The following is a 16,882-nucleotide window of genomic DNA, read 5'->3' on the forward strand; positions in this document are numbered from 1 at the left end:
TTCCAGTTGGGCCAATTCCAGTTTCATCCCAAGTTGCAGAGACCAGTAAAAAGAACTGCAAAAATAGCCTATGAAAAAAAAGAAAAACATCAGAATTTCTTCTTTCATTAATAAGTCGACAGATGTACAAGTGAATTTTGAAACTTTCACATTTGATGAGTCATCCATTAAAAAAAAAGATATGTATATTTATATATAACAGCCTGAGATGGTTTAAGAAACAGAAATTATTTTTCCACATTTAGTGGGTTTACTCTCATTATGCACATTCCCATTTATAGATCAGTTTTTATGTCTTTAGCCTTCAAACATTTTGTCCAGATCTAAAAATACTTTCAACTTTCCGTACATTTTCACCCCTGTTTGGTAATGCCCGCATGGCATCACCACACCAGGAATATCAGTGCATTTTATTAAAAACACAGTAATGAATGATTTCACTACAATTTTCACACTTTTGTGAGCCATCCAGGGGTGAGATTGAACCTTCTTCAAGCCCAGAACTCAAAAGCCTCAAAGAGCAGAAAGATGTCATTAAAAAAATGCAATGGAAATCTGGTCATTATTCTTGTTCAAATATTAATTTGAAGGCTATAGAGTCTTCTTTGGAGTCTGCAGAGTCTCCATTTAGTATTCCCAAGGTCTATCACCAGTGCACTTTGTCATATTTTGCTTTTGGAGAAACAGTTTTTCCACCTTCAAGCAGCACTAAAACATTTTTTTCCCAATATTTTTTCATATTTCCCTTATTTTGTGATTTTTTTTTCCAATCAGGGTTTCTTGTTTATGTGATGGATGAAAGTTGGCTAGAAGCTCACTCAATACAGCCTACTGCTGCAATGTAAAGATTAAAAAGAAGTGAGGAAATCTGGTGTTAAAACCATAGACTGTATATAAAAGATGGACAGAGCTTCCAGGTCTGAAAAGTGAAGCTGATGCAGAAGTGCCTTAAAACCTGTGTTCTTTGTATTGACCTTTGCTGCTGCTACACTGAATTTCCCCACTGTGGTACTAATAAAGGGATTACTTATCTTTCTTAGCTTTCTCTCACTAGAAAGTCTAACAAAGACGTCTGGGCGACTTTGAAGACATACCTTGAACCAGTGTTGGTTTGTAACTATTCTTCAAGCACAACGAGACTGCCAGGTCACGGTTATTCAGTGTTGAAATATTTGCTGGGGAATAATTCTGTGTCTTATTTACAATGAAGAATACAACTTATTATTTATAGCTACAGCCACGGTATCCATCAAATTGGAAGTAGAAAAATTACACAAAAGACAAGAGCTCGGTTAAATTAGGCACAGCCTATAAAACTAAATATAAGAGCAAAATACTTTGGCATGCCATCCTTACAAACTGGGTGCCTATGGCCCTGCAGGCTGTGGCTACGCCCCTGTTAAAAAGTCATAAAGCGTTATAAACACGGGGAGCCGGGCTTGACCGTGCCATCAAAGGCGGGTGCTGCTCATCACCAACCCAAGCACACACACACACACACACACACACACACGGAGGGGGGGGGGGGGGGGGCTGTGTGTGATTCATAGTTGTGTGCCACATGTTGGAGAAATGTTTCACTCCCACAAAGCGTGTTGTCGTCACCGGTCAGCTCCCAGCAGCAGCCTCCTGAAGGGGGATCTACCCCGGAGGGCTCCGCAGTTCAACTCTCGACGAGCAGAGGAGGACTCACAGTCCGAGGCAGAGGCTCTCTCCGAGGATGTGAAGATAAGCGGCGCCCCGGCTCCACACTAGCTCTGTTCACACGCTCCACCAACGGCGGCGGTCATTTCTAGTAAATGCAATTTGCAACAGCGCTTCACTCGCGCTTTTCTTTTTCCTTTTCCTTAATTTTTCTCATTTGTGAGCGATCGCTGTGGCAGTTCAGTCCACATCCGGGCCACAATGCTTTGACTCCATTATTGTCTAAAACTGGCGGAGAGGTTGATAAACCTTGTCATTTTTTACATTTAAAGAGACATTTTTTTGTACGTGCAGTGTAGGCTGGGGTCCAGAGGAGATGTCTAACCAAGGAGTTCGGCGGAATGGCCCCGTGAAGCTGCGATTAACAGGTAGCCTGCAACGCTTTTAAATCCCCAATATTCCCACACACACACTAGCTAAGAAGGCTCGGTGTATTTGCTGGCTGGGAGCTGTTCCCATGGGCTACGGAGTTGGCTTGCCGCCGGTTCTCTCTACTCTCATTTGCACAGTTTTCTTAACAGGAACGATGTATTTAAATTACCAGTTGACTTTACAATGCTAAGGCATGCAGGAAAAGCGGGCCAGAATATGTGGGGATAGTACTTAATTTGGACATTGTTGCTCTTGGAAATAGTCTCAGCCTTGTGATTATCGCCAGTTAAGCCCCACCAGCAGTAACACTGGTACCCGGGGGTAGCTATAATAATAAGCTGCCTTCCCTTTAGCTGCTTATAACCATAACGTGTAATAATGTCTTGCACTCATATTCAACCCGTAAGTGTCATTATTTCCAACAAAAAAAGGAAGCTCTGCAACTGTCTTTAACTGCAACGTTAAAGTTGGCTAGCTGAAGGTAGCATGAGCCAGACTGGCTCCCAGTTAGCTGCAATCAAGCCTTTATGCCAGGACAGCGATGATAAGCAGCTCAGGTCGCAGGAGTCTGCGGCTGAACAGGGAGCGAGCAGTGTGCCAGAGCCAACACACAACTGCCCCCTTTGTTTTTTGTTGTCGTTGTTAAAGCAGGTCACTGTTAACTTGTAGTCCTGAACCCATGACCCCCCCCCCCCTCCGCTTCTTACTTGTACGTTATGATTCACTCGGAAACACTTAAATGTCAATTTGTTAGGGAGTAACATGTAGTTGTGCTGGTCTGTTTGGACGTGTCCCTCTTTCTCTGCCTCAGCACAATCAGGAGAAAAAGGTTTGCATGAGAGCAGCACACTGTTTTGACTGGGAGAGGGGGTCAGACGGCTGCTCCCCTTTTTTTTGTTTGATGTGCGTCCAGGGTCCGACCTGACTCCAATTTAATGGCTGTCTGTTCCGCCAGGAACGGCCGAGGGAAATATTTAAGTTGGTGCTGTTTCTGATAGGAACAAGTGGAGATAACAAGGAGGGGATCGCAGTGAGGTGAGGGGCAGAGATGCAGGGTGGCCACAGTTTCAGTTCTCTTTCCATAGTGAAGTGAAAATTGGGCACCCCTCATTCATACAGTTATACAGGAGTATGTATTTGAGATTGCTTTCTTTGTCTCTTCAGTGATGTTCCTCAGAGAGATGCCATTACATTTTTTTAGGCACAAAGCTTTAAATTAAAATGGACTTACTGTGCTTTTCTTTACTTTGTCATATATATATATATATATATATATATATATATATATATATATATATATATATATATATATAATATAATATATATATAATATAATATAATATAATATATATATAATATAATATATATATATATATATATATATATATATATATATATATATATAATATAATATATATATATAATATTGTGTACTGTTGCAAAGGTGGATGCTAATTTGTAACATGTTCAAATTTTCAAATAATGTCACTGTATGCACGAGTAATCTCCGGGTACTGTTGTGAAGCCTGAGTTTCAGCCAGTTTTTTCTACTCTTGTCTCTGTGTGATGTCATTTTAAAAAAAAAAAAAAAAAAAAGGAGGGTATCTCTAATATGGTTATTTCAGGCTTAGAAGCCTCAGGTGCAGCCAGTCAGGAGCTAAAACGTCTTGTTTCAGATAGTTTATGAACTGAGTAGCTACGAAAGAAAAATAAGGATTATTTTGAACTGCGTATCATGCAAAGCTACTCTACTAGACTTGAAGGGTAAAAGAAGTGGAGGTGAGCGTAACACTTTAAAACTCCAGACGAGTCTGTTGGTTGTGAATTAGTTTGTCGCTGTGGTCGTCTCCTGGTGGAATTCTAAGAATGTGAGTCTACTGTGGAAAAAAAATGGTGAGAGCAGGACCTCGCAGCCCACCTCTCCTGTTGAAGCTTAATGATACTTTACACCCATCAAGACTCAATATTCTATATTTTTTTTACAAGCAATAGAAGCTAGTAGTTGCCTATATATATCTGTTTGTCTTCCAGTGTACTTGCATGCTGTGTTGTTTTTTTTTTTTGTTTTGTTTTTTTCCCCCAGTAACACCAGCCATCCCTCATGGAAACTTTTTTCCAGACTTATGTAATATGCTATGTGCCATGTCATCCATATGGTCAGCTCTGTCCCTTAGCTCAGGACATTGTGTTCTGTTGTTCTCCAGCTTGTGCGGAGCAGAGCTCAGAGGAAGCTCTGTAGAAAGACAGCCCAAGTCCTCACTTTCATACGAGAAACTTTGCTCCATGTTGTCATTATGTGTTTCTTTGTTTAGCCCTGCACAGCTGTGTATACTAGGCTGATTAGATTGCCACATAAGAAGTAACAAGCCCAGAGAGTGTCTTTGCTACATCGTAGCTGCATGTTGTCATCTCCACTGGAGTAAATTTTTTTTTTTCCTATTTTTCTTTTTGACACATAACTTGCTGATTAATTCCTTCCCCCGGCAGGTTGTGAATGATGAGTTTCTACATTTTAAACAGGCTTGTAAGTGTTTGTGTTGTAGGCGTCTCTCCTCGCTGACAAGCCTCCTGTCCATTTAAAGCAGATGTTGCAGATGTTTGCCAGCTATTAAAGTGGGGGGAAAAAAATATAACAAGCAAGCTGCTAAAACCAACACTTGGGGTGAGAATTGCCCGTCGGACTCCTGGGGGCAGGTTTCCATTCTAATCTACAGCTGATGTCTGCTGAGTTATGTCATGACACAAACGCGGCTAGTGGCGTAACATTACATCATGCGCGCATAAATTAAATCACTAAGGCACGGCTCGGCTTTGTCCATCATTCTTAAATTCTGCCATGCACGCAAAGCTTCTGGCATAACTTGGGCCACTTTCCATGATCCGTGCCTTTGCAAAAAAAAAAAAAAAAAAAAAAAAGAGAACTCATCTCTCTTGTCTGCCGCAAATGTGGAACCACAAGCTGCCTCTCACAGAAGTGAAATGAGACCCATAAAACCAGAGATGGTCAAAAATCACACACAGTCAGCGATGCCTCATGAAAAATGCTTCTATCTGGAAAGATGTGCAGGAGGATAATAAATAGGCTGATGCTTATTGATTTTTTTTTTTTTTTTTTTTTTTTTTTTTTATTCTCTCTGGTCGGGTTCTTTACGTTTTATTGCTGTTTTGTCTCAGCTCTGCGTTTACATGTGACTTGTTACGCATATGGTTTGCTCATCTGAATTCTTTGGCGCGGTGCGGACCAGCGAAGAGAGCTATCTCAGTGGGATTCCCTAGAATTCTCCATTCGCATTCCCACCTCTTCCTCTCTGAGTCACTCCTGTTCTTTCCGACTGTAAGCCTCTTCCCTTTCAGACCAGGTCCAAAGCATATTTCACTCCCACCCTTACTAACTGAGCTTCCTCCACACTCTCCGATCCTCTTTCTGTTTGATGCACTCTGTTAGTTTTTCTTTTTTTTTTAATAATCAGAAATGATCAGGATTTGACAGGTTTTTGCTGCAGGTTTTTGTTGTAGTGCTTGCAAAAATGCCTGTTGAATGAACACAGGGAATAAAACAGACTTATTTTAAAGATGCAACAACAGCCCAGTGTGGCTTGGAGTGAAAGGTTTAGGTTTTTCTTTCTCTTTTTTTATTATGATTATTTTTTATTTTTATTTTTATTGTGAGTCCTCGCTTTTCAGTGTGGCTCGGTATGACTGTCATCTACAGACGGGTGTCTTTGAATGCTGGTTAATTGGAAGAAGAAACTCCCACAGCTGGGCACAGATGGGGCTGTGGAGGCACAGGACCTGATCATCAGGAATGTTTTAATGTGGTCTGAGCTGGCGCTTGGTGCATTCATGTGGTCTCAGTCAGAGGCCATTTTTTACAGAGTGGCTGTATGGAAGTGATTTGGGTTCATCTGGGTGTTCAGACAGGATACACTGTAAATACACAGTGATTAGCTGCATGTGGTGAAATGTTGACTCTGCTCAGCCCATCATAGTCATGCATTTTGAGCAAACATTTCCACAATTTGCTTTTGACAGGTTGTAAAAGAAAACAAAATAATAGCTGAAAAAGACCGGGAGGGGGGGAAAAATAACAAGGGTGGAGGAATTGGGGAGGCGGAATGTAACGAGCAATTACGGCACATCATTTGTAAACATTTTCCTTCTCCCTGCTGTGAGTCTCCCATAATTTTAAATTGTCCCATCAATTAATTGACTGGCTGGAGTTGGCTTTCCTGTTGGTTCAGCTGCTCCTCGGTGAGGACAAAGCCTTCTGCGGTTGCTCTACCCTCAACTGCCGCCAGCAACGGCCCAGAGGAGACCAGATGTAGCAGGCGGGAGAAAAGAGTGGGCAGCTTTGTAGAAAGGAAGTGCTCCCCAGACTCGAACACTTGTCCAAACGTCACCCCTGACAGGTGGGGAGCAGAGCAGTCTGGATTCCCTCTTTTGAGGTTCACTTATGATAATAAGTAAAGTGCAGAATTGCAGTCATATTACTCAGCGGGACTTCAGGCGTCTTGTGTGTTGCTTATGTCACTGGGTGGCTCACAGCTTTATCCTCTCACTGAATTATAACAGTGTGCATGGGTTTGATTAGTGGGCAGCGTGTGTGGTTTGGGGAGACTGGCTCTTCCTGCTGAGCAAAGCTTCAACACTTCATATTTGTTGCTTTGTGATATTAATATTTGAACAAACAGTATTTTCCTGTATCCACATACACTGTTTTATTTGGTGTTTGAAAGAACAGAGTAAATCACCTACTGATTCTCACCCAGGGCTCCCTGCATCCCAGGGGATTACTTCTGCAATTACTAGTGGGGTACAAAGCTCATAGTGAAGTCATCCTGGTAGCTTGTCCAGAGCTGATATTTGAACAGTAATTTTGAATCCCATGTTTAAAAGAAAGGGTAGAGAGTCATAGCTGTAAATTCAAAGGTCATAAGATCTGCACATTTAGAGTCACCGGTCAAATCTCATTAACAAAATGCTTTAAAGTTTGGTGACTTTGCACCAAAATAAGGATTAAAACACTTTCCCTCACAGCTTATACTTCTACCACACATATATGTAACATTACCCAATATTACAGCTTCACTAATGGCTCAGTGCAGACCACGGTCTCCGGGTTGTCCAAGCAGAGTACCGCACAAATGCAGTGCTAATTCACATTATGGATGCAGTAAACCAAGAAAAAAACCAAAACACCAGTGTTCTTACCTGTATCTTTACTGTATATCTTTACTGTAATATTGAGCAAAGTTGAAACTGAGAACTGTAACTGCCCATGCTTTAGTGCAATAACACAACTGCTTACAAAATATTTACTGGTTCAGCTGCCGATTGGCTCCTTGGTGAGAGTGGTGGGAAAACCGTTCACAGATTTATATTCAGGATTCGGTGAGTTCTGTCTCTCTCTCTTATAACAGCTCTGCTAATAGCCAATAATGATAAATGATTTAAATAGTAAAACTTCCAGCAAATGTCTATTAATCCAAGTTAATGGTATGAATGCGAGCTTGCCCAGTCTGATTTTTAACTAGTTACTCAGAGAAAGTGTCATTGAGTACATGTTGGACATTGTGTTAAAACTTCCCAACTACCACCATTAGTCCCACAGCTGGTGATTGTCAGTACATTTTTAAAGGTGTGTGTTTGTGTGCAGCAGAACACCTTAGCTGTATTCATCCAGTAATTCAGTGTGGAGCTGATGCTTTCAGTTATACCCCAATCAGGTTTTAACTGAAAGGGTCAACATGCCAGAATTCCTTATAGGACTTGGTGATTAATCAAAATTTCATTTGCATTATGTTTTTGGCTTTTGATGGTTATTAAAACAAGATAAGTGAGATAAAACAATTAACCAATTCATTGCATTATCATTTTTCTAGTGTTATAAATCAAGCGCACCACTTTTATAGTGCCGCACTTATACCCCTCCCTAAAAGCCCAGCCAGACTTGATGTTCAGTTCAGCTCCATCCAAGATAACTAAAAGAGTTTGCAGCTAACAAGATCTGTCTAGAGGAAGTAAAACTCATAAGGGTTACTTAGGTGAACCTGTGGAAAGATTATTAATAGTTCCATGCAGCTGCTTTGTCTCTGGGTCGCTCGCGTGGTCAGGTTTTTGCGACATGCAGCACTTGGTCATCGACTTCACGTCTCTGTCGGTCTCCCTGTGAGGACAGCTCAGGTCTCCCGAGACACGCAAGTCTGCTGTTGTCTGGCGCTCTGTTCGCCCCAGATTTCCTGTAGTGGAGGTTGCAGGCCTGAGAGCAGCAGTCATGATAGAAAGGAAAGTGGAGCTATGGAGGGCAGAATGGCACACAAGAGCCTGGGGCAGAATCACACCAGTGCCAGCCCAGGCAACAATCTAGATGGTTAAAAGCCAGATCAGACAAAAAAATCTGTAAATTTGATTTTGGGCTTAACTGTCACTTTCCCACAGGAGTACCCATCTATCTCTATTTCTATGTTTTATGCAGGCGATGTGCTGGAAGCCATGGTTAATTACAGTTCATAAAGAATTTAGATTAGCTGTGTGTATTTAAGGTCTAGGATGAGTCAGATCAGGATCTCTATACTCACACTGGTAGCGTGCATTCTGCGGGCCTGACAGAGCAAATGAGAGCACAGAGTGAGGCCATCTCTTTTGGCCTTGGAGAAGTGCTAATCCTGCAGGGTGGTTTGGGGAAGACCTTCTTCAAAGGCCTGCTCTCTTAACCTGGCTGTGGTGGTTAATGGGCCTGAATTGGATTAGTGGTGAGCGTGAGGGAGGGAAGCTCCAGTGAAAACTAAACAGTTTCTTGCCCGCAGGCTCTTCTCCTATCATCCCTTCCTGGCTGTTATACACGCTGTCCGTCCCAAAAGCACAACCTTCCCACCCCCAGCTCCATTTCTTGCCTACTTCCCAAACTAGGTCTCCCTTTGAAGTTAGAAACTCTACTTGGGGGTATTTTTTCCATTAGAGAGTTGCATGCATATCCAATATCAGACCAGAACCCCATTTGACTTTAGATGCTCTTGGATGTCTGAAACAGCGCATAATGAAGAGTAGTATGCTTTGCACCAGACATTATCATTATATCTTATTTTACTGACAATTAGAGTCGGTGTAAGTTTGGTCGGAGTACCCAAGTCTGCATGAAGCTCGTGTTCCCTTTCATCTGATCTTTAGGATGTATGCGATTATTATTGTCATCACTCAGCAGTGTGCCCAGGTGAGATCACTCAGCAAGTTTCCACAAAGTCTCACTATCACTGATAAACATCCATGCGTGCAAGGGTCATTTCACTTTCCCTAGAAACAGAGGTGGAGGCAAGGCGGTCAGAGAATTTCTGCCCTGCTGTCTGACGGAGGTGGTGGTGGGTGGGGAGGGTAACCTGAGATTAATTCTTTGACGTGCTAGCTCTGCTTTAAACTTGGACAGACACGGGTTGACAAGATTATCTGTGTAACTGACTAACCTCAAGCAGATGGGGTGCTCTCTAGTCTCCAGCTGAAAGGGGCGGGGGGCGTTGGCGCTAAAGCCACAAGACGCCAACAGCTGACTGGAAATGTCTGTTCATGCTACAGCCTGACGTTTGAGCCCCCTTGAGTGCTCTTAGGAGACGGGATCAGAAGAGAGATGTTTATATTCACACTAGATCACATTTCAAATGGCATCTCCTCTGAAGTTGAACAAATACACCACTAGATTCCTGTGTAGTTAAAAAAAAAAAAAAAAAAAAAATCTGACTGCGTGCGCACAGAGAAGTAAATATGATATTTCAGCAGGTTTTTTTTTTTTTTGTACTCACCAACATACTTGCCTTAGATTTAGAAATATCCTAAATATGTACAGACGCTCTCAGTTACTCACCATCCTGTCTACTCTCAAATGACTGTCTGGTTGATAAGAGTTGCGGTTTGCTTCTCAGGAAGTCACTTAAGAAACCAAACTTCAGATCCAAGCAAAACTGGGAGTGCCTGATGAGTCAGCTCTCGGGCAGATGCTACAGACACTGAAGTCACTCATGTTTAGAGATGTAGCCTGATATCTGCTATTAATCTCTATTATTATGGGCAAAGCACTTGATGTACAAATTGCTTAAGACCAAAAGAGCTTTTTTTTTTAAAAAAGACTTTGTATCCTCATGTTACCTTTTCTTTGAGTTTCCTACAGCTGAATGAAGCTTGAGTGTTGTATTACATCAACGAGAGGGCAAAGCCAAAAGAGTGAGAGACATAACTATTTGCTTAGGTACATTTCTTTATAGATAAACATGTCTAAGCATGTCTTTGAAACATCTGCGTACCTATACACCTTAGTAACAAATGTAAAAAAATGGGTTAAGCTATATAGAGAATGAACATTTGATGCCCTGAGCTGGGTGCTTATGTTTTTCTAAACATGAAACGGGAAATAATCAAGCCATCAGGGAGTGCATGCCTATTCATTATTTATTCGGCACAGTTTCTTTCATCTGCTGACCAAACAGGACTCAGACAGTTTAAGTCGTTGACTTTGTTGCCAGACTGGGTTGTAAACTCTCTGCCATTATTGTTGTTGAATTGTTCCAGGCCTAAATTGCCTGCCACTGGTATTGCGGGTGTATAGTGCCAGCTTTATATTCTATGCTGCTGGCGATACAGCCAGCCACTGACAGTGCTGCTTTTTTTTTTTTCCCCCAACAAAAATATCGCTTTATGCAGAGCAAATCTGTTTTGCCCTGGTTTGCAGTATTTCTTTCACATACTTTATTACAATGTAGCCAGCAAAGTATATTTGGAGACTCAGCTTAGCGTTTTTTCCACCTATCTGAGAGAGCAATTCTGTCTGCGCTCGGTTTACTCGTGGATGATCCCCTCAGTCTTATTTTAAAAGCTCAGTTGCTGCTCAGCAGCTTGCCCCGGCCTCTCCATCTCGTGTTTCTGCTGTCTCTCCAGAGGGCTTCCCATCCCATGGTCAGACACGGTTCAGCTCCACCATTTTGAACTGCAGCTGGGGACTGTGCTTTGGCTCTGGAAATCCACTGATAGCTGGAGAACCTGCAGCCAGTGCAAAGCTGTATTCACAAAGCCCACTCAGGCCTCAGAGCAGAGCAAGGGTTTCCTTTGCCAGCTGTAGTCCAGATTATGGGAGTCTTTCTGCAGGACGAGAGTTATCAGAAATGGTGGTGGATTATGCTTTCATCATTTATTTACCTGCTGTTAAATTCTACTTTATTAAGCTTTTATTTCTAGGTATTACTTTGGCTGCTGTAACATAGGGGTCTCAACTTTTGGGCTAAAGCATGTCTTCTTTTATTTAAAAAAAAAAAAAAAAAAAAAAAGGAGCACCTTAAACCAGTATTAATAATTTAGTAAAGCATGGGTGTGCCTCACTTCTGCACACACATGGATGCTTTGACAAATGGTTTCAGCGTGGCTAAATTTGGGTCAGACATGATGACGCGTGTCCTGTTGACACATGTCAGGCACTTTAAACATGACTTGCAGCTCATTGTAAAAGCTGTTTATGGCGTGCACCTGCACACCGCGCCATTCGGTCATGGCTTTTGATCAAGGGACCACCGCTGCATCTCTTTGAATCACCAGGTCTAGTTAATGTTGACAATTACGATTAATGAATATGTGACGACACGTCAGTTGGGCATTACTCGTATGCTGTGGACTGCTTTCATCTATGATAGCCATGCTGTTACTGTCCCGATTCTTAAAAGTGGCTAAAGTTCCTCTCAGTGCAACACATCCATTGGCAGAGTAGAGAAGGGAAAATATGGCTGGGTGGTAATGATGTAACACTGCTCCCAGATGAAGTTGTGAAATCATTCCTTCAAACTAAAAGTCCCTAGGAATTTTTTTTTTTGGGGAGGGGGGGTTGCAGCAGTATTTTCTGGCAATTAATACAGAAGTGCGGTGGTTCTCAGCTTCTGTTAAACAGGTTGGTGCTAAGCACCCCTCCACTGCAGCTTGATCCGAGCCTCTTCTCTGCTCTCTCCTCCATTACATCAGAGCGGGCAAAGGAGCCAAGAAGCTAGGAGAGCCACGCAGCCACTCAAAACAGCTCGGGTCCCAGCCAACAGTGGTGCAAGCTTGCAGAAGCCCGAGCAGTGCCTCTGCTGTGCTCACTGTTTTGACTTCTCGCTTATTAGTGATGGTACTGTGGAAGACTTTACTCGCCTGGATGGCTCTCTCGGGCACGTTGTAGCACACAGAGTGGAAAGAGAGAGTGATGTACTATGCAGGGGGAAGCAGGAATGCCACAGTGCCATTGTGGCATGGTTTCCTACTATTTGGAACTGAAAATAGGAGGGCTGGACTCCTCTGTTATGCAATTACAGTGGACTGTATCATGGAGGGAAAAGGTGACGTGAGGTGGATGAAATGTTCTCACAATAAGAATGCTGCCAGCCTCTTTCCTCTCACGTGTGGATGTGTGTGGCAAGTTTCCCCATGTCATCAAACAAGTTTTTGCAAAGGCACAATCTTTTTGATGGTATCACTTTGTGTGCATCTTTGTATCTGGACCTTCTCTTTGTTTAAAGACAGGTTTGATTATAAAGTGACCTTAGTTTCACAAGTGCCTCATTCTTTAGCATTTTGTATCAGTTTAAAAAGCTTTTTGTGGCCAGGAGCCCTTACATAAGAGAAAATTTGGAGCTTAACGTCACTTGAAAGCGTCAGAAAGTGTGTCCACACTATACAGCTGCAATAATCATTTGTTACACCCTAAAAGTCATGCGATCCTTTCTGTGGCTGCGAGCACGGTAGAGTCCGCTTGTTGTCCAAGTGATACAAATTTCGTTATCAGACGGTGAGCCTGAGGTTCCGTGTGGATGTCTGCACCCTGGCCAAATTTTTGCTACCGCACTACAAGCAACAGCTACACATGCTCCCTTCAGGCCGATTCAAGCGGACTTTAAAGAAATATAACAGGAGTGACTCTACTCGTTCTCCATGGTGTCTGCAGCTGTCTGTGTCCGCAACCAAGTGTAATCCCCGTCTAAGGAGTGATGTGTCACAATAAGATAACATGGGAGGAAGGAATGGGCACAATATACTCGTTTTGTTGGTGTAAATGGTCCCTGTTTGTGTGCACCTTTTAATGATGCACCACAATTAAATAGCACAATTTATAGCAATTTATTTCACTGCCTCCTCAGACCCAGCTTTAATAACCACTGTTCAGACTTTTTTGTTTTTTTTATTATTACCTCCACCACATGGGTTATGGTTTTTGGTAGCTCAAAAAGTTTTGAATAAATTCTGATAAAACTCTGTAGGGGGGTAGAGTGGGGTCATGTTGCAAAACAAAAACTTTTTAATTGCGAAACCATTTAAAAGAATTTTACTAAACAATTAAATGAATGCTACACATGCACTATAGCCACATAAATAATAAAAAAAAATTTACTCAAAATGATGTCAAGTATATTAAAATGGGTTTCAGCAGGGCAAATAGCTGCACTAACGCTTTTTGTCTGTAAAATAAAACCCCCAAAAAGCCCATCAGGTCTTTCCCAAGGTGAATCTTCCCCAAATGTCTTTTGTTAGTGTTAAATCTCAGTAAAACCAGTGGTGACAGCAGTCTGTGTTCTGCATCGTGGCGCTTAAAATAAAACCAAAGCTGAGCTTATCTTCCTGCCTAATTACTCATCTTGACTGGTTGTCCAAACATTAGCAGTGTCATACAATCAGTGGAATTTAATACATTGTTTTCTAACCACGTCACACCGTCCGTGTTTCAACACCACCTGGAAGAACAGGTCTCTGCTTCCTCTGAGTGTCTCGAAGTATTTCACGAGCTCTCTCATCACTTTTCCAGCAGGTGCTGAGTGTGATGTATGATGATATATGGCTTCTCATAGTCACGGGCTTTTATCCTTTTTATGAAAACGAAGCTCTGGGAGGATTTTATGTCTTCTCTGTTTTTCTTCCCTCTAATTCCATCATTTTCTTTAATGCTTTTGGTCACACTGATTTGGTGCAGCAGATGTCCCCGGTCATCCTTTCCTCCTGTAACAGGAGTCCAGGGAATCACAGTTTTCCATCTTTGTTTGGGGCATATAATGGATGTCACAGGGAGTTTCTTTAGTGCATTTCACTGCTCACTTGTTGACAAGATTGCTCTTTCCCCTCTTTGCTCAAGACACGTGCGTCTTTGAAAGTTCACCTTTTTCTGTTTTGTTTTTTTTCTCTGTGTAAAATGGTGCATGGGGATATTATGCTGTTCTTTTTCCTTTCTAATTTTCAAAACCCTTGAAATTGCAGGTTTGTTTGGAAGTTTTTAAAAAGATTTTCCTGGCAGTTAGCCGTTCCATGATCACGCTGCTACCAGTGACTCTAATATCTGTATATTGTGACCAGAGGTCTTATCAGATTTGCATATTACATAAGTGGATTTACTAAGATATAAAAACCTGCTAAGTAGAGTTATTTCCCAGTACCTACAAGTCAGTTTGTCTTAACCACATTTCCAGTTAAGTCTGTACCCCATGTAGAGTTGGATGGAGCTCCTGAAATTCTACCCTGCTTCCTCACTCTGTTCTGCCTGATTGCAGTTTAAGGGCTAACGCTGAAGTAGTGGAGCCTTTAAAAAGTAACGCCACTTTGTTATAAACAAAGCACTGAATGCGCTTTGTAAATAGAAGGTGCAGTCACCTCTGTGGCAAACATACTGTAAACGTAAAGCAGGGCCTCTTTTTAAGACTTTGATTATCTGAGAGATAATTAGGCTCTTCCATTTGTATCCAACATGTTTACAATATGGAAAAGATGAGAAATTAATTGGAATTTTTAGCCCATTGGTCCTGCATATGCCGTTTCCCACAAGACCATGAACCTTTCAAGGAATTTAGTCCCAGTTAAGTTGCTTTCATATTGTTTCTCACATTCCTCAAGATTTGTCCGCCATGTTGGATGTGACGCAACGACTGGTTGCTAGGAAAAAGCCTGTATTCTCCGACTAGTTTGCAGTGGCTTCTGGAGGCTCTTCCACCCAAAACCTCCTGATGATTTCTACGGTTGCTAGCAGACTTCCACAGTCGCTTGTAGTTTTTCATGGTTGTCTGCAAACACTCGCCAGCTATTAGCCGAGTTGTAGTAAAACTTGTGCCTCAGAGCTGCAGCCAGCATGTTTCAAAAAGTGCAACTTTTACTTTGAAGGCAAATGATTCCCGTTCTGGTTTATGTTGCACTTTTCACAGTTTCACTATAGCTGGGAGAGCAGCTGGACAGTGTTTGTAGACAAGTCTGTCACTTCCATGCAGACTGCAGGCAACTGCAGCAATATGCAAAGTTTTTCCCAACCGGTTGGGAATCCCCCCACCCCACCCCACCCCATAGTGACGGGTGGGTCGCTAGGGAAAAATGGAGGTCACTGACTGGTCTTTAGGCCTGTGTGACTGGTGCTTTAGCAATTATTTTCCCAGTGACTGCCATCAACCTCCAGCAACCACTTGCAACCGGTCAGGGAATGCACTTTTTTTTTTCTCATCTCAGTGGGTGGTTGCCAGATGGCCACTGACCGGTCTCTAAGCCTGTATGACTGGGGCCTTACTCACTTGCTCCTACATTGTCAACATCTCAATATGCTGAGTTTTTTTTCCTCATTTACTTACTTAATCTCGTCTCTTTTAAGCATTGAAAAGTCTATAAATGCAACTTTATACAACAAGGTTGGCCACAATGAAGAGAGTCAGAATAATGAGTCTCGCCGGTAATGAATGAACCAAATGTTTGACAAAATGTTCTGTTAGTGTTCATGCATGTGTTCTCATAACTACATGCAGAATGTGTACGAGAGTATAGCCATCGTGGTGTTGTAAGAAAACTTGACCTGATGCATTGTGTTTCACTTGGTATGCTGTGTGTTTTCACAAGTGTCTGCTTTCTGAACAAAGCCCCGAACGTTGACATCGAAGTGATGTAGGTGACGATGACAGAATGCCTTCCCTTTAATTTGTCTGAACAGGGTTTCAAGCTGCACCAACACTGGAAGTGATTCGCTCATCGCTTCAAAAGTGTGTAGACGTTCCAGGCTCCGGTTTCCTAGGTAACCCTCTAATGTATTTACCAGGCCAGGTGTCAATCAGCAGCATCCTGCAGTCTCATTGGGAGTCGCTTCAATCACTCGCCTGGAATTTGAGAAAAGTTCATCTCAGGTCCCGCCCACTTCGCGGTTATTTCGCCTGTAGTTGTTTGACGTCTCCCCCAGTATCGCAGATTTAATTTCACAAATATCAACTCAAAACAAATCATGAGGACTTTCTTGTTTCTTTATGTGTGTTTTGCTATTGGTTTAATCTTTGTAGTACTCTGAAAACTCAAACAAAGATGCATAATAATGGATTTTTTTTTTTAATTCTTGCTTTAGTTTCTCTGGCTCTGCAGTTCCTGGAACTTTATCAAAAGAGCAGTTTGTACGTCACTGAGTCATTTCTTTTCAAAATGAACTTGGAGTCATTCCTGCTGGACTCTGCTTTATTTCCTCTTTGTTTCTGGCTCAGTACCTGCATGTCAGCGAGGCTGTCTCGTGTGGAAGCTCCAGTACCCAACTAATATCAGCTTCCCCTTTGCTGCAGTTACAGTGATAGTGGTCTAAAGAGACAGTGTTCAAGACTAAACATGCTGTCATTGGAGACCTATAAGGAGGCAACTTGAAGATTAGGAAGATCCTAGTCGGTGACAAGGCAGGTTTCTTCATCTTGGTTTTCTCCCTCCATTCCAGTTTTAAATCCCACAAAGGTTAGGGAGGAGTGGAGAAGGGAAAAGGAAGCTCTTTGTTTATAGAAGAACAATGCAGCGCATGAGAGTGCATGGCGCTGGGCCC

General features: G+C 42.2%; 1 protein-coding gene across 2 annotated transcripts in view; it reads left to right on the plus strand.

The window, feature by feature from the left end:
- Window positions 1–1,575: 1,575 nt before the first annotated feature.
- The window catches only part of smurf2 (SMAD specific E3 ubiquitin protein ligase 2), a 55,342-nt gene continuing 40,035 nt past the window's right edge, over window positions 1,576–16,882 (plus strand). Inside the window, exons 1-2 of one of the 2 annotated variants that reach the window (XM_030735508.1) lie at window positions 1,576–1,795; window positions 1,999–2,072. In XM_030735508.1, the coding sequence (XP_030591368.1) occupies window positions 2,021–2,072 (52 nt within the window). In that variant the 5' untranslated portion in view covers window positions 1,576–1,795; window positions 1,999–2,020. Of the gene's footprint in view, window positions 1,796–1,998; window positions 2,073–16,882 lie in introns of those variants that run through there. The other variant, XM_030735509.1, reaches the window with a different exon arrangement.

The sequence above is a fragment of the Archocentrus centrarchus genome, chromosome 8 (genome assembly GCF_007364275.1).
Source record: "Archocentrus centrarchus isolate MPI-CPG fArcCen1 chromosome 8, fArcCen1, whole genome shotgun sequence".
Classification (NCBI taxonomy): domain Eukaryota; kingdom Metazoa; phylum Chordata; class Actinopteri; order Cichliformes; family Cichlidae; genus Archocentrus; species Archocentrus centrarchus.